Raw genomic sequence first — 26859 nt, 5'->3', positions numbered from 1 at the left:
CCTCATTGACATGTTCGGCTAGTGAAAATGAACAAAAGATTTTGTTTCCTTCTATCACCCAAGATCAACCGCAGACCATGGCAACTATTCTTTTCTTGGGTATTAAATTCCACAGGACAGATAATTATTTGTATAATTTATTGTACTTGTTAAATAGAAAATTAGACAGATTGTGAAAAGTAGAGCAAATATATTGAGGTCGAAATGGTAACAAGCCTACAACAAAGTCTTGATTATTATTATTATTATTATGACATTTTAGCTAGCGAGACTCCAAAACACACATAGCACATAAATTTGGGTGTGTTTGGATACGAGATTATTTAGAATAATTATTGAAATATTTTTTGTGATATTATGTATGTAAAATAAAAAAATGTTTCTAATGCAAGCAAATAATTTTCTGGCAGATAATTCCTATACAAATACACTTGTGAGAATAAGGATTACCAAACATGCTTACCAGTGTCATTTGTTTAGGTATTCTTAACAAATTGTCGAAAAGAACTTTTAAAAATGTTTTATTATCTAATTTTATTTTTTATTGAGAAATTGCTATTATGATTATCGATTAAGGAGAAAATAGAAATTCCTCTCAATTTTTCAAAGGGTCGATTTTAGAAATCTCCCTTGGGGGTTTATCCTAATATCACTCAACTCCCCTGAAGTTTCAAAAATCTCATATAGCTCCCCTTAAATAACAATTTGTGTTATATAATCATTCCTTATGTGTAAAGGTAATATTAAAAAATACATTGGATGAGAGAGATTATATTATCTTTTCACTTTTACCCTTATGCAATTTGATTTATGAATGATGAAATATGAAAAAAAAATCACAAAGAAGGTGGAATATTATTTAGAATATAAGAAAATGTAAGTGCAATAACTAATAAATTTATTTGCTTCATAACTAGAGAATTTGTTACGTGTAAGGGAAACTTTTGAAACTACTTCAACATTATAAAAAGACAAAAGGTTCAAGAGATTGATTGCAAGAAGAAGGAAATTAAGAGCAAGATTTAACAGCAAAGGGACAAAAAAATTTTGTCGCAAACAGGAAAATTAAAAGGAAAATTCTTGGAGATTGATTGTGGCAAAAACGAACACTAAAAAAAAGAAAAAAGATTTTTGCAGCAAATAGGGAGAAAATATTTAAGTTATTTATTTATTTTTTGTATATTTTAGCTTGTAGGATTTTTTAATCTTTTCCCAACCTTTTGCTACTTAAAAAAAGTAGAGAGTAACTTTTGTCATTTCAATGCTTCTAATTGAAATATCTAATCACATCATATGACAGGAGGAGGTAAGTACAATTTTTAAAAACTTCAGGAGCACGGGAGATGTTTCTAAAATTAACCCTTTCTCCAAAGAAAACACCTCAAATTCAAATTTAATTGGTGAAGAAGGAAAACCAAAAACAAAGTGCAGCAGGGGTAAGATAGAGAATTCATGAAGAGCTGGAAGCAGGGCACCGAAAAGTCGATTTTTATCTAAACACGGCGTCGCTGTCCGAAGTATGAAGCCCCTCCCTCCTGACATTTTCAGCTCCAAGCAAAATGGATATGCATCAGACCAAGTATCAACCCATCACTCATTTTCTTGACTTGGTCGTGACTTGTGTTTTCATCAACATAGTACTGCAGGACTCGCAGCATGAAGCCGGTGAAAGTGGCAGGTATTTAGCCAACTTACCATTTTATCCCCGGAATGGAATTTCCTATTGAGTTTTGATATACATACTGCATAAGAATTTTTTTTTATAATTTGTGAAATACATTTTTTCAATTATTTTATTTTATATATATTGTATTACAAAAATATTACAATGAGTGATAAAAAATCAACCTTTTCTAGATCATTTTTATACCAAATAAACTCATTCATATATGGATTTAATCTTTTCTATACTATTAAGGTTGAATGACAAATAACTATGTAAAATTTGAATTTAAAATTTAACTTTTGTATATGTGTCGTGAATCTAACGGTGATAGTATATATAAAATTTATCCTTCATATATTGCACCAAAATTTTCATGTGTTTCAACCAAATTGATTGTTCCCTTTTCCAATCATTTCTATTTCGCTTATAATTTTGAACTCATCCTAAGAGAGAGATGGTAAATAGTTCCACGTCTTAAAATTATATACTTATATGAAGTTTTTTTTTTTTTTTTTAAAAAAACTGAGATGAAGAATGATTCAAAACTTATTAATAGTATTAAGATTGGTAGGAATTGTGGTTGTCTAGTCACTAAACATCACAAGTTCAAATAGGTAGAGGTTCATGTTCACTTCTAAGAATTGCAAAAGAAAGAGATCTTGCATCCCTTTCTCATTAATCTCCCTTGCAACTTTAAGTAGATGGACCTAAAAAAGGGGGAGAGAATACATATAGCAAACATTAAATCCATGAACTAATTAATCATGATTTTTAGCACATGAGGTTTCAAAATTTCTTGAGTAAAAAATCTCAACGGCCATTAAACTATTGATCGAATTATATTTTGACCATCAAACTATTTTTCATCAATAATTGGCCACTAAACAACATGATCAGTAAACACGTAACCATTTAATCGATAATTCCTTTTAATCTGTGAAATTAGCAGTTAATCTATGAAATATGGTCACATAATTGTTGAATAAAATTGCCTCTGCACTTGTCATGTGTACTACTAATTTCACAAATTAAGAGTAATTATCGACTAAATGATCACGTGTTTACTAATTAAGTTATTTAGTGGTCAATTACTGATGAAAAATAATTTGATGATGAAAATATGATCCGATCAATAATTTAATGCCCGCTGAGATTTTTTGCCCAAATTTCTTCCACGTCCAAGATATTGTAAGTGTAAAGGATCATTTTCCCTTACTATTTAGAATCATTATACTTTTGCATGCTCCACCGTCAAGTACTATTTCAAGGCATTCATGGGTTATGTAATGTGGCAACAAAAAGGAGATGTGTGAGCTTAACTAATAATACTCAATTATCACTCATTTATTCTCTTGGGCCCTTCATCTATTGAATCGCACTATTTTTTTGCATACATAAATTTTGAATCAATGCTTGGCTTGCTAATGTGGATTAACACTTAGTTGAATCAATACTTGGCATACATAAATTTCAAGTGTACTATTTATCTTTTTGCTACATAGTCTTCTTTAAATTTTAATTCTTTTTGCTTTTTTTTGGTAACAATTAATTCCTTTTCCTTTTCACTTCCTTATTTCTACTAACTTTCAATCAATTTATTAATTTTCGCCATATATATATATATATATATATATATATATTTATTCGTATCAATTGGGTCTTACTAAATATTCTTATCAATCATTTATAGTTTTCTTTTTCTAAAGTCTTTCAACAAATTATGTGTAGTCCCATTAAGCAACGAGTTAAGAACTAGAAATATATAAAATTTATGTTTTGTACAATGGTAATGTAATAACTAGCTTCAACATCAACCGATATCCGATTATTGACCTGCAAATTGCACATTGAACATTGGGTTAGTGGCATAGAAAATTTTGAATTAAAAAATTTTCCTGTCTAACGGTTGACCCGTTCAAGTACTTGTGTAAATGTTGACAATCTGCGGAGTCCTCACAACCCCTAAGTTGAGTGCTAACATTAGCTTACGTAATTGGTCAATGAGATGCATTAAATTCAAGTGGTTTTACTTTCAAAATAACTAATATTTTAATCTTTTTGGAAATGACAAATTAAATGACCAAGAATACCAAACAAACTTCAAAAGTCAGAAAAAAAAAAAAAAGGACACCAAACAACGGAACACAAGTTTCCCAAAAATGGTTCACCTTTACTGCACGGCTCTTTTCCTAAAAAAAAAAAAAAAAAAAAAGTTTTGAAAACAAGTTTAAATCGGAGTTCAACAATTATTTCATCGTATATTCAAGTTTTTACAAAGTAATTGAAATGAAGATTACAAAAAAAGTACCACAATAATTAATCAAAAAAAATTTTCAAATAACCTTCATTTTTTATAAAGTAACGTATAAAAAACATCCTTTTATATCTGTATGGTAGTAGATTAGAATTACACGAGTGTGTTTGGATGGACTATTTATTACTTGCAAAAAATTATTTGTTTTACATTAATTTTTTTTATTTTTATAATTATGAATTATTTTTTTATTTTACATACGTTACCCCACAAAAAAAACGGTATAATAATCATTCTAAAAAATTCTTTTATTACCAGAGAAGTTTGGAAAGGGGAAAAAAAAGGAAAAAAGAAAATCATTGGGAAGAGGGCATTTCGGGTATATAAATGGACAGGGACTCACGTTCTCTTTTAAATTCTATCATGTCCTCTGAATCTTGTCTGCAGATTCATCAAACAAAACGACAAAGCTAAAAAAATGCACACTCCAAAGTGCTACTACCACCCTGTAGCCTCGCCTATTTATCTATAGCCCTGTTTTCGTCATCACCTTTGTTGGCTTCCCCATACTTTTGGTTATAGTATAAACCTCGTAACCTGAGCCCATCTTTCTCTTTCTCCTCAGTCGGTTGCAGTCTCTCTGCAATTTTGCTGTGTCCTGGTACCCTGTAGCACTAGTCATATACTATACGGCCTTTTTTCTGTTTCCTCTGCCAGCAAAAGCCACTTCCCAATTCGACACTTGTCCCAAAACTCAAAAAAGAAAAAAAATATGACTCCTCCAGAGCCATTTTCAATTCACCGGGCCAAAATGTTCAGTCTTAAATCAGAAAGTCTTGTACTTTTGTCTTTTATCTTTGTCACTATCATAAATTGACTAAATAGGGAGTATTTTGCTAAGAGTTTTTTTTTTTTTTTTTAAACTTTTAAACTCGCGAGTCACCATGTAAAATTAATTGTACATACGAGATTAATCATTAATTGTGTAATTATATACAGGTAGCTGCAGCTATCCGAGACTAAGCATGAATTTGTTGGTGAATTATGACATGGGCAACCCTTTATGTTAAATCTTGTACTTTTGCTGGTACCACATTGTTTAAAGAACACTTTCTTTTTAGTGCTTGTGTTTCACCCAAGAAGGGCAGAAGGCCCAAAAGGGTCCTCTTTGGGGTCATGTTCTCGAGTCTTGAGTAAATTAACGGTGTCTGTTTTCACTGTAGTGGTGTGAATTTGGTTGGGTATTGAGCGGGGGAAAGAAGAATAAAAATGGCTTCTTTAAAGCCTGGTATATTACTAAAGCTTTTGCAGAATGTGGATAACAAAGAGGCCAAAGTTGTTGGTGAACACCGCTCTGCTCTTCTTCAGGTGTGCCTACTGAAAACCATCATATGCTTGTTTTATTGCATAATAATTGCATTTGAAGATTTTGAGGACTGATCTTTAATGGGATTTTACAAATTTATTTATGGGTAGTTTTAAAAATGAGGGATAAATTAACCTTTTGTTAATGATTTTGAGTGATAGTTTTATCGTGTCGGTGATAGGAAACATACATTCATGTCTTGTGATACTTTTGTTTGCATTTCAGGACTCTCAGGAATAGTTTTTAATGGGATTTCGTTATTTATTAGGCAAGCTTTTTCTTTTCTGTAAATTTCAGATATGTTGTATTTTTCTTTCCTTTTTTTTGGATAATCCGGGGACCTTTTTTTTTTTTTTTGGATAAAATAGGGATGATTATATCAAGTATAGGTCGTTGTAAGTTTGTACCTTCACATCACATTCTACTCTGATGGGCTTTTGTTATTTCTTTGTGATAATTTTATAAATGTGTGTACTTTTTTCTTCTTTTTTCTTAATATTTTGACGATTTGGGTGATGACATTTTGTTTACGTATGTTTATTTACTTTGTGGGTAAATTTTTGTTTTAAATTTTTGGGTGGTTTTTGATTTTTATCATATTTTGGTTGATGATTTGGGTGCCGATATCTTTTTAGGTGATTGGAATAGTACCTTCATTGGATGATGATCCATGGAAGAGTAGGGGGTTTTATTTAAGAGTATCGGATTCAGTGCACTCAGCCTATTTATCTGTCTTAGATGAAGATGTAGAGTTGATATTGAGTGACAAGATTCAACTGGGTCAATTCATCCATGTGACCAGACTTGACCCTGGCTCCCCTGTTCCAGTGCTCTGCGGCTTAAAACCGGTGCCAAAAAGGCGTCCTTGCATAGGGGAGCCAAAGGATTTGATTTCGAGCGATGTTTTGACAGTTAGGAAAAATGTGGACTCAAAAAGGGTGAAAAAGAAGGTGGGGCTTGATAAGAAATCCTTGGTAAAGGAGAATCTAAAGGGGAAACTGAATGGAGTTTTGGATAACGAAGGTTTGAAATCAAGAAGGCTTTCATTGAGCTATGGGAATGTTGGTGGGCTGGAGGTTAGAAGGTTGAGCTTGGATTCGATGAGGAAAGGATGGGATCGGAGCCCTGGGGGTAATGGTAGTGTTGTATCAGTATCAAAGTCAAAGTTCAAAGAGGGTTCTTTGGGTTTGGATTCTTCAAGGAGCCCTGCAGGTAATAATGGTGTTGCACCGGTGTCAAAGCTGAAACCCAAAAACGTTTCTTTGGTTTCAGATTCTGTAAATAGCACCGCATGTAATAGGGGCGTTACATCAGTTTCAAAGTCAAAATCCAAAGATGGCTCGGAATCTGTGAGTTATACCTCTAAATGAGGATTACTTATATATTATACTAGTGGTTATATGCTATTACTGTTGTCTTGTGTCTGTTCTACTTTGCTGCTTCTGTTGTGTCTCCCCTCCTACTGCCTCGTCCCTTAACATGTGTAATAGGAGTTTATGAATCCAGAAGGTCTTTGTTCTACAAAATTATTGTCAAAATGAAGTTTATACCCTTTTGAAATAGAAAGACAAGCAATTTTGCAAATGTTGAGGACCCTATTGATTTGCCATTATTTGATACTCTGGTAATTGAGTTGGGAGGTCATTGGTTGGATAATTCCCTGCTTTTACGCTAATGTAGGTTGTTCTATCCCTTCTCTGTTCTAATAGTTGTTGGTTCCTTGGATGGAGTTTGACTGTGTAAACAATGTGGGCATGTATAGAGTAGGAGATGCATGGCAGAGTATAGCTATTTCCCATAGTATCTATAATTGGCAGTTAATCTTCACAAAATACTTGTATTAAATTTCTACCTCTGTTGCGGTTGAACTTATCATGTCCATTAGAAATAGTATTATGCTATAAACTACAAATGATAGGCTGGAGGCTATGAAGACCGCTACCTAGAGGAGAAACATCTATGCAAAGTCTAAGATGATCCATCTTTTTTCATCCATAATCTGCCATTAATAGATAAAATGGTAAAACCTCTTTTTCTCTGGACGGTAATGCTATTGATCTTATACACTCGGGCCAAATCTTTCTGAATGACTCTTGTACTTTAGTAGGAGCAGAGTATTAGTGGTATTGTTGCTTCAGATGAGATATGGCAAAGTTAACGGTTGAATTCCAATATTCCTAAGGAGTGGTGAGCAACATAAAATTTATTCCCGTCAGGAGGAAAAGTATATATGCATGTCCTCTTTGATTTTGGGTTACACCCAATCACGAGTATACTGGGTGACTCACTATTGTACACCTATTGGATATCCATCCTTAAAGGACAAGTGACAGATTCAGTTTCCCTGCGAAAATATGCAGACCTCGCATGTAGTTGTTTATTCTGTTACTGGTTTTAATTTGTAGTTCTGCAAGAGAGAGGCAAAGCAAAGTTTTAGTTACTATCAGGAACCAAGCTCTAAATAAAGTAATGGTGAACAAATGCTACATGTTTAACCACTGTGCCTGAGATTGTTAATTTTTTAATTTTCCTAAATCTTTATTGTCCCATGGTAGGTTCTTCCTGGCAAGAAAAGTTCTGATGAGGATTCCACATTAAAAAATTCAAGCATTTCACCTCTTAAATCCAAAAATGGGATAGCGTCGCCAAAACTTATAACCAAACCTACTAGGAAAGATCTGAGGTCTTCAAACAATGAAACTCTACCAGCTCAACTTAAGAAGGTGTATCTCAGTTTTGGAAATTGGTCTGACTCAAAGATCTCAAGCAAGTCAGTTCCTCCGACCATCCATAATCTTGGAAAGGTATGCATATTGACAAACATATAGGCTTTGAACTGTAGACCACGAAAGCTTGTTGTACTCATTGCATTCATGATGTATTCAGGAGGTAAAAACTTATAGGAACAGTTCCTTCCTGTCTGCTGCACATGCCATGGAAGATGCAGCTGCTGCAGATGGTGTCATTCGCTGCATGAGGTACTAATATTTGTTATAGCTGTTTCTCTAACTGTAGCTGCGGATGGTGTCATTCACTGCATGAGGTACTATTTGTTATAGCTGTTTCTATGACTGTTGTGCAATGCATCTGGTAGTGTTATTATTTGCTATTACTAGAAATTTGACCTTCTAATTTGCAAATGCCTGATTAATGCATGAGTGTCTATTTTATATCATGTTCATATGTCGGCACAAAATTATCTCTCTCGTTCACTGAAGAAAAAGAGAAAAGGCACATAAGTTCTCACTTGCAACTGAAAAGGAACTTTGTCTTGCAGATGCAAGAGTATTTGGTCTTCTTCCATGCTTATGATTCCTTCGTTGTCTTGTATTACTTCCTCCATGTTAGATTGAAGTCCATGTTAAACTTGGCACAATTTTTAACTAAGGATTGGAGTTTCTTGCTTCAATCCTAACTAAGCATTCACGTCCTCAAGCTGCTTTGCAAATTTCTTCTTGTATGAATATTAGTTGGTCCAATGTGGACATCCATTCAGTTGAAAGCACTGTATAAATTGTAACTAATTTTTCAAATCACCGGTTATTTAGATTGAATTGAAATTCCATTGTAGTAGGCTGCACCAAAGTGTGAAGAACTGGCTTAATATTGGGATGTGTCAACAAATCCAAATAGATCATCAGTCTTTCATAAAAACCATATGTTGCTGTGTGGAATGAGTAGGATATAAAAGGTGGCTTTGATTTTCTTCATCCTATGATTTGGTGAAGTGTTTCGTGCAAAACAAGAAACCTTTGCTTCAAGTAGCTGGAATTCCTGGGTTATCCTGTTCATCATTTCAGCTAATTGAAATGTTCTCAAGTTGAGCTCAGCATATATGTTCTTCTCAAATTTAGCTTCATAATAGTTTTCTTAGGACTCTTAAGAGCTTTTTGATACCTTTTAATGTGATTGATGCAAGATATCTTTTCTCTCGATTTTTGCTAAGTGTAATTTTGTCTAGTGAAGATCATTTTCCATGTTTCCTTTTTTTGGCAGCATGTTTGCAGAACTGTGCGAGTCATCTGAAAAAGATTCTGCTGGACAATTGGTGGAGCAGTTTTTGAACCTTCAGGGGAATATGCAGAATGCAGCAGCCATGATTGAGGCATTGGTTGAAACCAGGACTCTTGAGGCAAAAAGAGGCAATTCTTGCAGCAGTCAGCCCCCATCACCAGAAATGTGCTCTAAATTTGCAAGCAAGAATGCCTTATCATGGGTACAAGCTGCAGTTGAGACTGATCTTGCAAAATTCTCTTTGCTCAGAAAGGACGAAAAGAAAGGCATTCAGAGTGGTCAGAATTGCTTCTATGTGATGTTAGAAAATGCTCCGAAGAAAATTGAAGCTGAGAACTCCCCATCAAAAAATAAGAGAAGCCCTAGAAACCATGATAAAGTTGTATCAGATTCCAATGCAAAAAATCCGCCTCGAAGTTCAAGGCAGCTTCCATCAGTGACAAAACGGGCAACTGTTGAAACTGAAGAGTGGTGCAAGGGAAATGGGTTGAAGGATGCTGCAAGTTTAGCAGAAAAGTTGCTCTTAGTATCTCGTGGATGGTTCCTAAATTATTTGGAAAATTTCTTAGACAAGGACTGTGGACTCATGAATGGCGAGGCAGATTCTAAAACAGCAAGTCTCCTTGGACAGCTTAAGAGGGTTAATCAGTGGTTGGATGATTCATTTCCGCAAGGTCATGGAGTTGATGAGAGGATAGATGGCTTAAAAAAGAAGCTGTATGGGTTTCTGTTGGATCATGTTGATTCAGCAATCCTCTCAAAGAGGTAGGTTACAGTGGAAACAATTGACTTTTTTCTAACTCAACTGATTCAACTTGCTTTCACTAACAATCTGCTATAAAAGGGTGTTCTTGTTTTGCTTGCAAAAAATTTGTCATGGATGCAAATGCAATGCATTCAAAAGCTTCTAAAAGCGTCAAAGTCCATTGATTGAATATGGAAGGGTATACTTCATTATTGAGATGTACAGGTGAACTTGACAGCTTGTTTTTTCGTTAAGATTGGAAATGTATGTGAATTCTTCTGCTATGTTATGATTATTGGTTGATTATTAGGTCTCGCACAGGAATGTTGGGGAGGGAAAGGGGCCTAGGATGGAGGTGGTGGGGTTTAGTAATAATGATTTTCTCCTCTTGACAAATCTGAAGTGATAATGCCAGAAGTGAGTTTACCAAACTCGCGATGTGAATTTATGAACTATATTTGAAATCTGCAAAATCTTGTATAGTTGCTAAATACTGGAAACAGTACTGATATGAACCTCTCATATGGATAGAGATGTAGAATTTTTGACAGGAGTAATCTGAACTTGTCATGACATTGACAGTTCACAGCTGTATTTTATTCATGTCAGTCTGGAATTGCAACAATTTGTTTATAGCACCAAAATCTCAAAAAAAAGTCTTCTCACCATCATTATAGGTTAAAGAGTTCTAATGCTTTTGGCTGAGTTCCTTTCATAATTTGCCAACCAATTAGCACGGCTCCAAATTGCTTCATTACATCAAAAGCTAAAACATTAGTACCCTATTGCTCAGAAAACCTCTCCTTTGAACTAATATGATGTTTTGCAACAGAGTTCATGGAATTCTAACAATATTGCCAGTTCTTTGTGACTTGTAATACGGGCACACCCCTGGGTGTCCTTGGCAGTAGTTAAATTCGTAAATCTGCAATTGAAAATTTTGTTCCTAATCTGTGGCTTGTTTGTAAACAAATACTCTTTATCATTTTGTATAAAGGGTAGTTGATTGGGTACCCTATTCGTATATAGACCGTTGGACCTGCATATTGTACTAATTGATATGAAGAAGAACACCTCATACAGGTTCAGTCTTAACTTATATGTACTTTGATTGGCAGTCAGCCTCCATTTATGTAACGAACTGGAATGTAAATGCTCATGTAGTTTGTGTTTCATAAACATCTGCCTGCGCTCTGCTCATTTGCATTTACATGCAAAGCTTTCAAGAGATGAGTGCTAAAATTTCCGATCAAAATGAACCAGATTCTTGAAGAATTGAAGATTATCTACTCTTAAAAGTCTTGTATCAGTGAGTCAAATAATAGCCCGAGACCAAATTCTCCTGAGGGGATTCTGCTGGCTTATCAGCAGCAGCAGTAGAAATTGCAGGGCCACTATATTTCGCCCAGGCCTTCATCCCCTTGCAGGATTTCATATGTGCATGCAGTTTCTCTGGCTTAAATGGCTTCCCGCATTGCCTGCAAAATTAAATCGATCAATACAAGGCTTGCTCATGGTCCAGGCTATCCAAATTGTGGAAATTAGACCATGTGAAACGAACTGTCCAAGGAGAATTTGTCAGTTTCAACCATTGATCTTTTGGCTGCAAATTCTGGTTCGTGGGTTCTTAAATTGAAGAATTGAACAAGTAAATAAACTACACAAAATGATTAATGTATTTTGATTAACTGACTTGAGCATGTTATATACTACTTCTAAAGTCGACAAGTTAAAAGGTCAAATTTCAGGGGCCTTGCAATTGATCTTCGAGGCAATTACCAATGTAACTAAATGATGTCGACCTGAGTTGAATAAGCTTTAGGATGTCCATTTTAAATTATGCAATGTCAACTCTGTATCAGGTGTTCGGCATGCATGATGCAGTAATGTATGCTGATCATATAACTTCTTCTTAATACTGTCATATTTAGACATGTAGAAGAGTAATTTATGCAGTCAAGGATAATACTAGTTTAACTGTACAAGTCAACTATACAGTATTGGCAAACCATATGTGAAGGATCTGCAGTTTGTCCAATTAATTTTTCTGCACCTAGTCATTTAGTTTATATTCCTCATAAAGTGTAGAATAATGCTTAATTTGGCTCTTTCTCAGTCATTAAAGAAAAAGGAAGTGCCCTTTAAGCAGGCCAAACTACTGACTAATTCCAAATTCTGCATTAGAAAATAAGTCATTTTAAGTTGATTAGACCAAGTAACAGAGAGTAAGATTAAGTAGGTTTAGTAGAATTTTCCCTTGCATTAATCACATGGTAATCTCTTCAGATTCCTACGCAAAAGTGCAGAGATAAAATGAACATTCATTGACAAAAACTTGAGGAAATAAAATGCTTTAGTTACATAAACTTACGAGCAGGGCGGTCCATAAATAGGCTTGTGCGCAGCATTTGTCTTCTGGTTATTGAATTCGCTATTATTCTTCTGTGAAGCCCTCACCCCATCAAAGCTTTTCCTGTACCAAAATGTACTCAAGATTTCATGCACCAAAACCATCTAATCTTCAGCATCAATTTTATTTCAGAATTTATACCAATTGCTTATATCTTCGTAGACAACTTAATTCTTATGCTTTGCATATGTTAAGTTAATTTATCGTTTCTCACCAGGTAGGAGGACAAAGAAAAAAGAAGAAGAAAGGATTGAAGTCAATCAGATTACCTTCCACTGCTTTGTCTTTGTTGATTCCAATTAGTCCCAAAGATCCTTTGAGACCCTCCCAACTTGTCCCCTATCTGTAGTAGCTCCTTGGTACCGTTAGAAACATGATTCTGCTTATCCAAAGATGACAAATTTGCATTTGCGGGTGGTTTATTGCGACGACTGATTGTAAGCATGACTGAATCATTTGTCTCCACAGCTCCACAAGTGATCAAATTTCGGAACAGATGAGATGCATTTGAATAACTCCTGCTCTTAGAAAATGAAGGTTGTGCTGTTGATGAGGTTGATGCTGATGAAGATGGTGCTGCACTTATTTTTTCTTCAGACATAACGTTGTTGGCCTTCTTGTTCCTTTTACTGGAAAGAGGTGAATAGTATGAAGAACCCTCACTTTTGTCACTTTCTTCATGCATTTCTTCTTTGGGAGTCTGGAAACTAGAATTCTTTTCTTGATCCTGATCTCGATCTTTGGTCTTCATCGAATCATCAGTCAATGTCGATGACTGTTCAGAGCCAAAAGTTGGTGATTCTTCCTCAATTTCTGGAGAAGAGATTTTTGTAGGTTGGTCCATTTTTGTTTCTTGATGATGATGATGATCATCATCTGGATTTTCTTCAGTGGAGGAGGGTATACGATCACTGTCTTCTTCCTCTTTGTGCATTGAATATCTCTTTTCGCTAGGTGAATCCTCTGTGAAAAAATTCAGCAAGGAAAGTAGTTGATCATAAAAGGTACAATATCCTTGGCATACCATAGTTGGAAAAAGTCCACCACTCAAGTAATGTCATGATTCTCTCCTAAGGTGGATTCTCTTTATGTTGATTCACCTTTCTAGGAAAAATGAATCTGAAATAGTGGTTGACCATACAGGAGTGAAAATTATTGGAAAGTACATTTTTATTCAATAAACATAAATGGATTTCCTTCCCAACTTTTTTTTTAATATATATAAATTATCAACTATACTATATTGAATTGATAGACAAATTATGTTGACTTTAAAGATGCACAGCTCAAAGTTGTATAAATAATGGTTGTTTTTGGCGTTAAACAAAGAAAAACAACATTTTGGACGGAACTTAAATTGATTGAAAATCTGACCAGATTCATATGTTGTTTTTACTAATTCAACCTAGAATAGGTCTAATTCAAGAGATTTACCTATTGTGGTTGTGGAAGAAATTTCCGAGCCTTTGAGGACATATTCGTTATCTGAGATAGGGGTAATGAGATCCTCATCCAGCAGGTCTTGCCATACATAACCACTTTTGTATCTCCTGCACGCAAGAATCTTTTAAAACTTTGAATATACCAACCACATAAAAAAAATATATATATATATATATATATATATAAGACTACCACCATTTTTTCTTTTTTTTTTTTGGCCAAATAAAATTACTATATCATCAACAATTGCAGCAATTTTCAATCCCATTTGACCTTTAACTAAACTATGGCTCCCATATTATTGGCGGCAGTGAAGAAATTATCAAATTGATGAACACGTATCTTTTCACAAACCTCTTGTATGACCAAGAAAATGATTCAGGCATGTCCTTTCCTCGCAATTCTCCCAACCATCTCTTGACATCTATTATAACATGAGCAAAACCGAAAAGAAAAAAAAAAAGTTTTATTTGAGCCCAAAACCGAAAAAGAAAACCAATGGAAGCAACTGCACAAAAACTCTCAAATAGAGGATACATACATATAGCCACAAAATATACACAAATCTATGTATCGTGCTTTGTATGCCTGTTGATGTTTCTGTTTGTTGGTTGAAGAAAGAAAAAGTGTGGGGAACATTTGATGATGATGCCTTGAAGAAAATGAACTTACCTCGCAAATGTACACCATTTCTTGAGAGGTGATGAACTCGAATGAGATGAGGCTGCTCAATCCTGCCTTTTCGACTAAGGAAGTAAATGACATGAATTCTTCTAACTTCTGCACCAACTTGATTACTCTCCATTAATCTTCTGTGAACGTGCCAGGAGCATAAGCAAGAAACAGAGAAAAATAAATGGGTTCTTCTTTTTAGGCGAATTTAAGGAAACTTTTATTCAAAAATAAAGTTAAAAAAAGCACTTATATGAATATGAATCAACAAATGGAACCCCAAGACATGATCTTTGTCTTTGCGGGCCTGCATGCTCCAGAAAAAGACATGAAGAATAAACATATGTAGCTAATTCATCGTGCCTAACCAAAGTCTTAATAAAATAATCCAAGGTATAACAATCTCTATGAATGTGTGTGTGCAGGCCTAAAGTATGGCACCATATTTTTTTTTCTAGAAAGGCATAGAAACTGATAAAATTCTCTTAGTAATCTAATGAAAATGATCATTGGATTTGAAGATTACCTTATTGTTTTGTTTTATCTGTCATAAACACACAATAAGAGTGTGAGAAAAGTGTTGCTTGATGCTTAATAGTAGGACAGCATTGAACAATTCTATAGCTACCATTATAGAGAGGACTTGGCCCCCTTTTAAGAATTTATTTCTGATTTCCCGCGATATTCTTGGCGCATATGGTTAAAGGAAGCTATGCAGCTTTTGACCATCTTTTTAATCTCCCGAAAGAAACTTTCTTTTGCATGATTTTACAATGATTTACTGCCAATGCTTTTCTAAACTCCCAAATGCATGACAGTACTGAAACTTCTGGGATGCAGTTTTTTTTCTGTTGGACTGCAGTTTTTGTTTGTACTTTTATTTTTTAATTTTTAAGGTGAGGCCATTGTGAAAGTCAAGGTATATCCCTGCCACAAAGGGACATCATTGAGAATAAGGTTCGCAAGAATGTCCAATTGTGCTTTTCATATACATTAAGATTCTAACTAGATTTGTGATTCTTCCGGGAAAAAAAAAAAGGAAAAGCACTTGGGAATTTTTTTTTTTTTTTGGGGAGGTAGAATGAGTCACGTACCATCAAGTGATGACTAATTGACTGTATAATGCCTGAGTTAGACCAACAATTTGGTTGTATTCAATGTGTTGCAAGCCAGATATGTTTGACATGATTAATTTTCTTTAGCCATAACCAGTTCAACAACATTTTTCTTCTTCTTCTTCTTTTGATAAGAAACCTTTCTTTCAATTAGAGTTGTTTGCTTGCTTAATCCGTGAAATTAGGCTTTTATATATGACAAAATTTGAAGGTAAAATTTTGTAAGTTCGATTTATGAGACGTATCAAGATCGAGTATCTAACAAATTATCTAATAATCTTTCTTTTGTATTATTTCTCAAAGAAAAAAATCTTTTTTTTTTATATTAGGCTATTTGTTGTAGGTAATTTTTGATGAGTTTCAAAATTACCTAGCAACAAGAACAATAGAAAGTGAAGAGGATTCTAATTAAGATTAAAACGGAGATGGCGGGGAAATTTCACAAGAAAGTTACTCCCTATCACCATCCATGAGAAAGGTCAATGTAATTGTGAAAGCCTAAAACTCTCTAGGCATAATCCTTAGTTTAATTAACATATTATTTGATGATGATAGTTAAACAACGAAGTAAGTGGAGTTTAAAAATACAGTAAAACCACAAAACACATAAACAAGTCACATACGTCAATGCTAATATGAAAAAGTAGAGGTGTCGATTGGGTCTTCTGAATCGGATTTTGGCAAGCCGAGGCTTGGTATTGGATCACCTAATTGACTTTTCCCACTTCCCTTAGATTCATGTGTGACAATATAAATATCTTCGTTGTTCGGTGTTCCAAATAAACATTTACACTTGCCAGCTATGTATAGTTTTATTGTTGAAAACATAATAATGATGCATTTTGTCCCTCCTTATTGTCATTAATTCGGCATCCAACTAAAGGTAAAAGAGCCAAGAACAAATGCTAAGAGTTGGATATTGAATACTCAGTCGACTAACATAAAAACAGAAATTAAATCATGAAGACAAAATAATAGTAATGAAAAGACAAGGGGAAAAAGAAAACAAGATTGACCTTTTCATGTTGCGTTTTTGTTCAAGATATGTTGCTTCCAGTGTTGATCATATATTCCTCTGCAGAAATCGGCAGCCTATCCTATGGTTAGTGGGCAGACTGCTTCTTGAATATTCTCCTATTCTTCATTGTCTACAAATCCAAAAGGAAAGAAAGATCGTAAAAATGGGTTATGGGTTCACCAAAAAGAATTGTGCTTTCTTATATATTGTTGCCCTGGAGAACTTTCTTGCAAGACTAGAGATGTGTAGTTCAGGCTATAGACTTGAGCAAGCTATAGCAAGATTATCATAGCCACAAAATGTAACTACTTATTTATACTCTAAAGAAGCAGTTTAATCATTATAGAACCTCGTAGCGATGGCCAATTCATCCCAATCCAACACTATCAGCATCTTAGTGTTGATGTTAAATTGTAATCAAAGCAAAAAGAGATGATAATTACAACTTGCTGTGTAGTATTCCAACCACCTACTGTAGCAAAAAGCAACAGAAAAGAAGGGAGAAAAGCAAACTTTGTCTAGTAACTTATCCTTAATGAAGCAAAATGACCCCTCAAACTAGGTAACGGGAAGAAAAGAAAACTCAATATTCTCTTAATTATGCCATGGTTGAATAAAAGAAAAGATACAAATACATAGCATCAGTAAGATTCTTACATGTTTCCAATCATGTTGATCGATCGGAGCCCAGAAATTCAAATTGATGCGGACAGAAGATGTTATGCAGTAGCCTTCATATAGGGAGATTGATATAAGAGCAAAGAAATACTGCAGAAGTTTGTTTTGTCCTGTACTTGATGTTGATGCTGACTTGAGAGTATATTACATCAAACAGCGAAGCGTGCGTGCCGTTTCAGCTGAGACTTGAGCATTAGAAAGTAGAAGCTAAACACTATAACAATATACAAATGGAGATGGCCAACCAATCCATCCATCTTTATCTATCATGCAAGTAATAGTCATTTAATTACTCGAGAGTTTATGGCACGAATCCGTGAAAATGCCATCAAGGCCGACTGATGTTGATGTGGGGGAGGGGGGGGGGGGAATATTATGGTTGATGACTATTTCTTGTACCTTCAACACCATTTGGTTTATTTTAGGTTTGTAAGTTGTTCAGGTTTAGTTTAATAATACAGGATAATAACAGGATAACAGATGACAGGAACAAGCAGGTTATAGGGAGGTCTGCAATTAAGGAAGATGATCAGCCATTATTAAGCAGATTTGCAAATCATTTTAGCTTGTCATTTGGCTAATATTTTAGTATTTGACTGAGGAGTTTATAGGATCTTCTTGGTGTTATGTTCAGTTATGCAATTTATTAGTTCAAAATAATGCTAACAAGAATGTATATACATTCTTCAATTTGAAATTAATGAAGATTATGCTATACAATGCGTACTCTTTCTTGAAACCTTGAAATGTTTGGTGTGAATCCAATACAAAAGAAAGTTGGTCGTAGGGTTGTAATAGAGAAATTAATTAAGACTGTTGCTGTAAAAGTGTGCTCAATTTAGAAGAAAGTTTATGTATCGCAAACAAATACTTAATTTCTGATTGCACTATCAATAAGATCATTATTTTATTGTTTCTCGTGAGTAGGAGCTAGATTATGACTGAGGAACTATTTCGAAATTGAAAATGCAAATTATTACATAAATTTTCATTTGTCCTTTGTTTGGTTGGACATGTATAGTTGCTTACCCTAATCAAGCCATGAATTGGTTAATCAAAAGTTGGATGTGAATATGCCTAAGACCCATACTTTAACCCTTCTATGGTGTTTACAAAATTTTCCAAACTCCTCCACTGTTATCCCTTTTTTCCAACTTATGATGGGGGAGACTTGAGAAGTGCATATTAGCTGATTGACCAGTACTAATGAAAAAGTTTTTGTCCCAATCATGTTTACTTATTTTGCTTTGCTTTATGGCATACAAAAGCTGTATATGACAATCTCTTTCCATCGTCTGGTTACAAAGTGTCCTTAATTTCATTGGTAGATGTCTTTGCTGGTTGGCTCATAATTGAATATGGGCATGGTTTTATGATCCATCCTTAACTAGATAAAGCAAGGCTCTTTTATGTACTACCATTTTTCCTGCTTTTATAACAGAAACTACTACCAGAAAGAGTAATAAAAACATATGTTTTTCTTTTCTACGCATTTATTTATTATTATCTAACAAACATCTCATTTTTCTTCATCTACCACTACCAGCTGTCGAGCTCTAGCAGGTGACCATGAATTTTTATATGCACAGCAAGTTTACCAATGAAGTGGGCATTCACTCTATAGAGCAAAAACCAATTCAGAGGTTAGGATGCCTTTTGCCTGGGGTACTACTGTGTCTAATAAACTTGTGCCTTAATTCTGTTGGAGATCACATGGTGAAATTATTAATGAAGTTCAATCAAGGGTTGTTGCAACATCAAATTTGTGAGCATCATTGAATTCCCTGTAGTACAAAATTTGGTTGCATTCTTCTTTTTTTTCCTTCTTTTTTTTGGTGTCCCCCTCCTCCCCCCCCCCCCCCCCCCGGCGGCGGCGGGTGAATGGTTACCTCAATGGGATTTCGACACAATTAAGAAGTCCAGTTCTCTTCTAGTCATTTTCTAGTGAAATTGCGTGAGGAAGTTTTTCAATTGTTGTGTTTACTAAATTGATGCATGTGGTACATGTTAATTATGTTACCAGTGTCTTACTAATAAAAAAGATGAAGCCCAAGGGTTTCTTCGATCTTGTGAAGTTAAACGAAGACCAAAGGAACCAACTACCTCTACAGTAGTTGGCCACCAGGTAGCTCTCATTGAGTGCAGGTCAAGGGTTCGAATCTTTTGACTTACATTCATTCATCTCCAGAATTTTTTGAAAGTTTTATCAGTAGGTGCAAAGACACTCGTTTGATTCGGTGGTGATTTAGTTTTTTTGGAGTTCTTGTTTGGCTCACCGGGTTCTCCCTTGGCTCATTTGGGTCCACCCCTCTGCTTTGTATAGAATAGGAATATGAGTAGAATAGAAAAGCTATCGTGTTGATAAAAAAAAAAAAAAAAAAAAAAAGGAAGACCAAAGGAAAATGTTAAGGAAACTTCGATCATTTTTGTGTATTATGCTACAATACTGCTTAAGACTGGAAATCGTACCTTCACACACACACATGTATGTATTGTAATGAGGAGGTTTTGAATTCAAAATCTTCTATTTATAATCCTTCCCAACTCTCCCCCTTTTCTTCGTAATACTTGATTAGTCTTTCTGACATTTAGATTATAGCAATCATTTCTTATTTTTATCCAACATGCTATGAGAAAAACATTAGTCTGTTCATTCTTGCTACAAATGCAAATTTGGAAATTCTTGTCTTAACAATTACTAAATCCACCAACATAATTCGTGGTGGAAACTCGTTAATTTATAGTCAGAAATTGAAACTTACCTAGGCACAATATTATATTTTAAGCTACATTAATATTGTTTCACAATTCTAGTTTTTGGAATGTTATATTTATATTGCTCCTATAATCCAGATCATTTAATTTAACATGAATCTAAATTTTATTCTTTACAAAATATTTCCAATGAACTAAAAATCGAATTAAAAGGGAATTTGGAGTCGTTTTTACTCACCATGGTTTCACAAAGCAGGACCTTGGATTACTTAACAGCTGCGAAAACGAAGACCAAGCATGGAAACAAGACTTTGGTAATTTATGTATCATCCTCCAATTTAATTTTTCTTAAGCTCTGCCTAAAATGATGGCAAATAAAATAGAATTAATGAAATATATGCGGTCATTTAATGAATGAATTTTTCACACGAGACAAATAGAAAATTCATTTCAAAGCAAAAATCTTTATGAATTGTTTGGACATTTAGGCCCAAAGTTGAATTGGTGGACCTTTCTTTGTTTGGACATTTAGGCCCAAAGTTGAATTGGTGGACCTTTCTTTGTTTGGGAGTCCTAAAACTTTGGTAGTTGATCATTTACTTTAGATTTCCTGTGTATTATTGAACTGAATAGAAATGTGTAATGTAGGAAGCTTATAGCCCAACTTGATTTTTCAGGCCTCCTAGTGGACCATCTGCCCATGGATCGATTCCTATGTTATTATCTCATCCTTGTAACAGCAGGTTCCTTTAGCCCGACAAATTTCAGTGCATAACCAACCAAGCAGCTTTAGTCAGGATTCGGGGCTTCACAATTTGTGTTTCGTACAATTTTGCACAAGTTGATCAAGGGTGTAAATCAATAGAATTTCAGTATAAACTAGGTCTGGTTTGCTGTAAATTAGGTGCAGTTCAGTGTATGTTGATTTGCTATTATTTGGTATAAATCAAGTACAGTTTGGTACGAGTTAATTATTATCACTTAGTGTGTGTAAGTTGAGAATAAATTAGTGTAAGTTGAAAGTAAATTGCTAATTTACACCAACTTGAGCGCAATGGAACTTGTGAGGCCCCGTTTCCCTCAGTTAAGAAAGGAAAGAAAAAAGAAAAGCAATTGAAGTATAAGACTAGGGATTAAAAGCTTACATGCAGAAAATTTGTAGAAGCACAAATGGCAAAAGGAAAAAGCCAACGACCACATGGTAAGGTAAGGGAATGCTTTGTTAGTGTAATCCCATCTTAGTCAACATTCAACTCCATGAGCTTTTTATTAGCAGGGAAATGGTCGAAATTAAGAAGTAGGGAAAGAGAATGGAGAATTTCAATCCAGAACGTCTAAATTTTGAAACCTCAACTTCAGCTACGGGACAACACAGGAGTCTTGGACTAACATTAGCCACTTTTGAAGTACTCCCTCCGACCCACTTTGATAATCCTATTTTTCTTTTTCATCTGTTCTAAATTGTAATCCACTTTCCAATTGAAAAATGTAATTGTATTTTAATTTTCTTTAAATATCCTTATTCAATATAAGTTGTTGTTACTATAAACCTACTACATTTAATGAAAGTTGACTCTTTTTTTACCATCAATTCAAATTTCCATAAAGTTGTACTCTATTTAATGTGAGAATATTTAAGGAAAATAGCAATCTAAATTTATTTTTCCAACAAAATTAACTACTCCCTCCCTTTTTTTATAACACGTTTAAGGTTTTGCACACTAATTAAGAAAAATTTTTCATTGCTTAAATCTGTACACTACTTTCCTTTTGTACCCTCATTAATTGTCCAATTCACCCATATTTTCTTTCGTTAGAGTGCTAAATGGTGCTGTTTTATTAGGTCAAAAGTAATGCAAACCAATTTTCTCTCATTAATTACCCATGTTTTCTCTCACTAGAGAAGCAATAATTACTAGGAGTAGTAATTAAGAACCCTGTATTGGAAAAGAGAGATAAAAGGGTAAAATTGTGAAAAATAATTAATACTGTATGGGAATAATAAAACGACAGATAAAAGTACACTAGAACAAATTTCTTAAACGTCAGTTATAAAAAAAAAAGGGAGGGAGTACTTTTTTTTTAAGCTGTGTGAAAAAAAAAATAAAACTATCAAAATGGGACGGATGGAGTATATGATTAGGGCTGCAAACGAGCCGAGCCGAGTCGAGCTTTGACCTTATCGAGTCGAGCCTTGACGTAATTTCATCGAACTCGAACTCGAGCTCGAGCTCGACGAGCTGGTAATTTTCAAGCTCGAGCTCGAGCTCGACTCGATTCGAGCCGAGCTCGAGCTCGAGTTCGAGCTCGTAAAAAATAAAAAATAATTATTTTATTTTTAAAAAAATAAATAAAATAATATTTTTTCTTAATAAATAATAAAATATTAAGGATATTTATGTAATTTTACTATTAAAAATAAAAATAAAAAAATAAAAATATATATACTCGAGCTCGCGAGCCGGCTCGCGAGCTAACGAGCTTAATGTTTTGAGCTCGAGCTCGAGCTCGATTTTAGCTCGACCAGCTCGAGCTCGACTCGAGCTCGATATTGATCGAGCTCGAGTCGAGCTTGAATCGAGCGGCTCGCGAGCGACTCGATTCGTTTGCACCCCTATATATGATGGCAAGGAGATGACAACCAAAAGAGCAAGCATCAAGAAAAGCATTTATTTCAGATGACTACAAATAAAGTTCAATGAAATAGCAGATGCACCAAAAGCACATCCAATAACTGAACTTAAGAACCTTAAAATTCCTAATACAACTCCAAAAAGTGTGCAGAGAGAGAGAGAGAGAGAGAGACTTGGTCAGCTATTCCTTCCAGCTTTATATCACAGCAAAAGAAAGGATTTAGTCACGAAAATAGAGAAATACAGTGCATAGTTCAAGAGAAATAGTTACAGATACGTTTAGAGCATGACAATAATTATTGTGAGGCCACCTTTAGCCGTATGCTTTATGGGCACTAGCTTCTTTCTTTTGTGTGAAGATGTTATGCCTCTGCAGTTTGCCTTTTCCAAGGTCATTTTCTTCATCGTTATATTGCCATCAGATGGCAACTGGCCAACTACCAACCACAACATGTTATGGCATCTACATTCTTGATTTCTTTTTTTCACCCAAATTATATTGTGTGAACGCAAATTCATCAAAAATTGAAATACCATGAACATGAATGAATAAGACAACTGAGCAGTCAAAAGAAATATCAAGTCAAAAAGATTGTAGTAAAAGAAAGATAAGAATGACTGCGTTCCCATTTACTTTCATGTCCTAACACAAAGATCAAAGCGTTTGTACAAACTCCATAATCTAGGTCCTTTCATCTCCACTCCAATTATCCTTGGATATGGGACCAGTGGGGCCTTCCTCACCCAGCGCTTCACTAGGGAGCTCACTAACTGCTTTTTCTAAAGCTCTTTTTAATTTCCCAGGCAAAAATTTCTCAACCTTCTTGATCTCATCGTTGATATTATAGCTGATTTTTGGACCCCATTCTCTAGTATAATTCAACCATGGTGGTTCAACAATTGTTGACCCTAAATAATCAGCAGAAACCACTGAGAAATTTGCCCCAGCATCCATAAAAATCTGCCCTTTTCCAGTATCATTTCTTATTCCAACATTTGAGTTAGACCCTTGCAAAAAATCTCCTGTCTTTGGATAAGCAGCATGGCCATGCAATGAGGAATATACCACTGGTTTGTTACCATTTTGGAACTCAAGCCCTGAAGCACTGACCCATGTCCCTCCACTATGTTCTGAAAAATAAACACTTTTTAATTCTCCATTGAAGTTACTAATCCTCAGTGTCACATGCTCCCAGTCTCCAACATGTTCCCCAATTTTTCCTAGCTTAATTGTAACAAACTCAACTTTTGCTCTAGCTGCACCATTAAAAGGGTAAAAAACCCATACAGCCAAGTCAGTAAAAGTTGCACCTAACATAGGTTTAACATGTATATATACACTTGCATCTTGTAGATTTCCTTGCTTGACCCTATCTTTAGCAGCATTATCACGAGGTAAATCTATCCAATACGCACCATCATTTGTACCTCCTTGGGGCAAATTTGACCCTGTTGGGGTAATAGCAACAGGATTGGATTCCTGCCCTCTTGTGTACAGTAATGCACCATTTTGGAAAAACCAATTTACTGAAGAAGGAAAGAACTCTTCATCAGGGTGAAAGTAAATCACTGGAGAATATTCAGCAAATAATGCTCGAATCTGATTCAGAGTAGGCATAGCATGAAAGTTGCCTTGCAGATTCTTCAAACAAGCCAGCGATGTTGCAGCCCCACTGTTTTGTGCTAATATAAATGTACCTGTGGAAACCCCTAAAACTTGAATCCCTCTAACTTTTGGCCTTGAACCATATATGTTAATGCCATTAGAACTACCCCAAATCCAAGAATCTAGATCAGTAGCATCAGTGTAATCAGAGCGGACGCATCGAACTTTTTCCACTGAAGGCTTATCAGGGGAGCTTGTGACTACATGACCAATGGCCTTGTAGCCATCAGGAGGTGTTGGCAGCCATATATAGCCCACGCCATCTTGCTTGATATTCAAAGATTCACTACTCCAAATAAGTGTATAATCAGTGGGCTTGCTCAGAATTCCTTGACCTGACGAGGCATCTTTTGCAGCAAGAACCCATCCAAACAGGGGACTATTGTTTGGTTGGCTATAGTAACCGAGTGTAAAGAATCCATCTGGGATTGAAGATGGTTCAAAAAAGGTTGCACCAAGATTATCTGGTCCACCTTCATGAGTAGCCCAAACTTTATTAAAAGTTGATACTTGACATACCTGTAATCCTCCCAAATCAATTGTTCCATTAGCAAATCCCGCACCTATAATCCACAAATGAACAGAAAGTTAGCAGATTTCCACAACTCTAACCAAGAAAACAGAGGAAAATTCCGATGGGTTAGCATTTTTACCTTGAGGCCAGGCGGGTGATGGGGAAGGAAGCTTGAACATGGTTTCAATAGGAGGTGGCTGGTTGTCTTTCTTGGACAGATATGCCACAGAAGGAGAAATTGCATTTATACTATTTCCCATGCTTGCATGGTCCAACTGATTCTGAGGTCTTGAGCAACAGAATTGAACATGGAGTGCAAGGAACATGAAGTAGATAAACCCCATTTTCTGCAAGAGAAATTGCTTTAGAAAGTGTAAAGACAAAGCAAGAAATCTAGTCAAGCGACTGTGGCGTGAAAGTTATTCATCTATTGGTTTTCTGTACTTGAAGAATGAAGCATATTGTTTGAGATTTGAGGATTGGATGTTCTTGTCTTCTACACTAAAGCTTTCTGCTTTGGCTTTGTTACACCAGTCCTTATTATACCTCTCCTATTTTCACGGGACTGATTCTGTGTATCAGTGTATGAGCCAGCTCTAGCTGTTATCATAATATTTTTAATGTCATGGTTAAAATGAAAAATAAGGGGAAAAAAAAACATAATCCAGTGTATGTAATTGTCTTAGATACCTGATGTGAATGCTGACAACAACATAAAGAGTCTGCAGATTGTTTGATTCAAGGAACTATACAAAGGAATCTTTTTATTCTTTAGAGATAATATCAGAAACCTCTCCTGAGGTTTTTTATAATATCATCTGGCACCTCTAAAATTTTAAAAACATCACTTACTTTCCTTACTTTTATTATTGATGTATCAAAACTTTTAAAAATCTACCTTTTCATTTGCTAAATAACAATATTCCTAAATCTTTTTATTCACTTAAAGAAACTATCACCTATAAAACAATATCTTGTAGTACTACCACATCATAATACTATACCTCATAAAAATAAGAATTTGAAAAATAAAAAAATATTTGAAAAAAGTACATTTGCACCAATTTAACTCTATATATTTAAAACTGATTTCTTATGAACTTTATAATTTTTTTCAACATCTTCTCAATTCTTGTTCAAACCGTTAAATTGTATTAATCATTATAAAAATCAACTCAAAATACACAAATAAATCACACCTCACTTTATCACAATTACAAAAAATAAAAGATAAACAAAATTCAATTTATTATAATTTACAGTCAGATAAAATATTGCATAGTTATCCAAAAAAAAGCAAGAGAGAATGATGGATAAAAGGGAGAGAGAAAAAAGTCACTTTTGTTTCTTTTTTTTTAAAAAAAAAATTTGAGTTTCATTTATTTGATATATAAATTATGTTTCAAGTAAGAGTTAATATAGTCTTTTTACAATTATTAGAGGAGGTAAGTGATATTTCAAAAATCTTAGGAGGCCATGTGATATTAAGAGAAACCTTAAGGGAGGTTTCTGATATTTTCCCTATTCTCTATGAGCAAAGTAATATTCTATTCGATACTAGCAAAAAGGGAGTTCTTATCACCAAGTGTGTGTTATGTATAGTAAGAGTACACAACAATGATTCAAGATTTTCTGATTAGTTCTTGTACAAATATGACATCATTTTACTCAGTAGGCAGAGCTTGTGGCATTGAGTACAACCGATATTGTGATATGGCAGACAGGATATTTGCATGGAAACTTTTTAATTATTGGCACAACTGTCATCAATAGTTTAAAAGGAAAAACCTTTTCCTTGTACATATGACAAGACACAAGCATTATTGTTATCTTCTTTGGTGATTTACGGAGTAGAATCTTTCTCAAAGTGTAAAGCAAAGGCTCAGCCAATTCACTTTTTGTTTGGATTGCTTTTTTTTTGAGCGAAAATAATTTTTTTTAATTTATTTT

General features: G+C 34.6%; 3 protein-coding genes across 4 annotated transcripts; 1 reads left to right on the top strand and 2 right to left on the bottom strand.

The window, feature by feature from the left end:
• The first annotated feature begins 5048 nt into the window (after positions 1-5048).
• LOC113726968 (uncharacterized) lies at positions 5049-12863 on the top strand. 2 transcript variants are annotated; one of them, XM_072075492.1, is made up of 6 exons: positions 5049-5288; positions 5922-6635; positions 7842-8090; positions 8173-8264; positions 9283-10069; positions 12677-12863. In XM_072075492.1, exons 1-5 carry the CDS (start codon positions 5190-5192, stop codon positions 10067-10069), a joined length of 1941 nt encoding a protein of 646 aa, XP_071931593.1. In that variant the 5' UTR covers positions 5049-5189; the 3' UTR covers positions 12677-12863. The 2 variants fall into 2 exon arrangements, with proteins under 2 accessions (XP_071931593.1, XP_027106697.2); XM_027250896.2 differs by lacking the exon at positions 12677-12863 and having other exon boundaries at positions 9283-10267.
• LOC113722833 (protein SOSEKI 1-like) lies at positions 11130-17487 on the bottom strand. Its single transcript, XM_027246061.2, has 8 exons — positions 17361-17487; positions 16702-16833; positions 14571-14710; positions 14253-14322; positions 13890-14005; positions 12725-13418; positions 12417-12518; positions 11130-11523 (listed from the first exon to the last, which is right to left on the bottom strand). The coding sequence occupies exons 2-8, from the start codon at positions 16707-16709 to the stop codon at positions 11352-11354; spliced, it is 1302 nt and encodes a 433-aa protein (XP_027101862.1). The 5' UTR covers positions 16710-16833; positions 17361-17487; the 3' UTR covers positions 11130-11351.
• Positions 17488-23321: 5834 nt separating this feature from the next.
• Positions 23322-25509, bottom strand: LOC113726969 (hypothetical protein At1g04090-like). The gene is made up of 2 exons (XM_027250897.2): positions 25049-25509; positions 23322-24958 (listed from the first exon to the last, which is right to left on the bottom strand). The coding sequence occupies exons 1-2, from the start codon at positions 25251-25253 to the stop codon at positions 23412-23414; spliced, it is 1752 nt and encodes a 583-aa protein (XP_027106698.1). The 5' UTR covers positions 25254-25509; the 3' UTR covers positions 23322-23411.
• Positions 25510-26859: the final 1350 nt, after the last annotated feature.

This window comes from Coffea arabica, chromosome 2c (assembly GCF_036785885.1).
Source record: "Coffea arabica cultivar ET-39 chromosome 2c, Coffea Arabica ET-39 HiFi, whole genome shotgun sequence".
NCBI lineage: Eukaryota > Viridiplantae > Streptophyta > Magnoliopsida > Gentianales > Rubiaceae > Coffea > Coffea arabica.
Note: the sequence above shows the minus strand (reverse complement) of the source record. Positions and strands in the feature narration are given on the sequence as shown.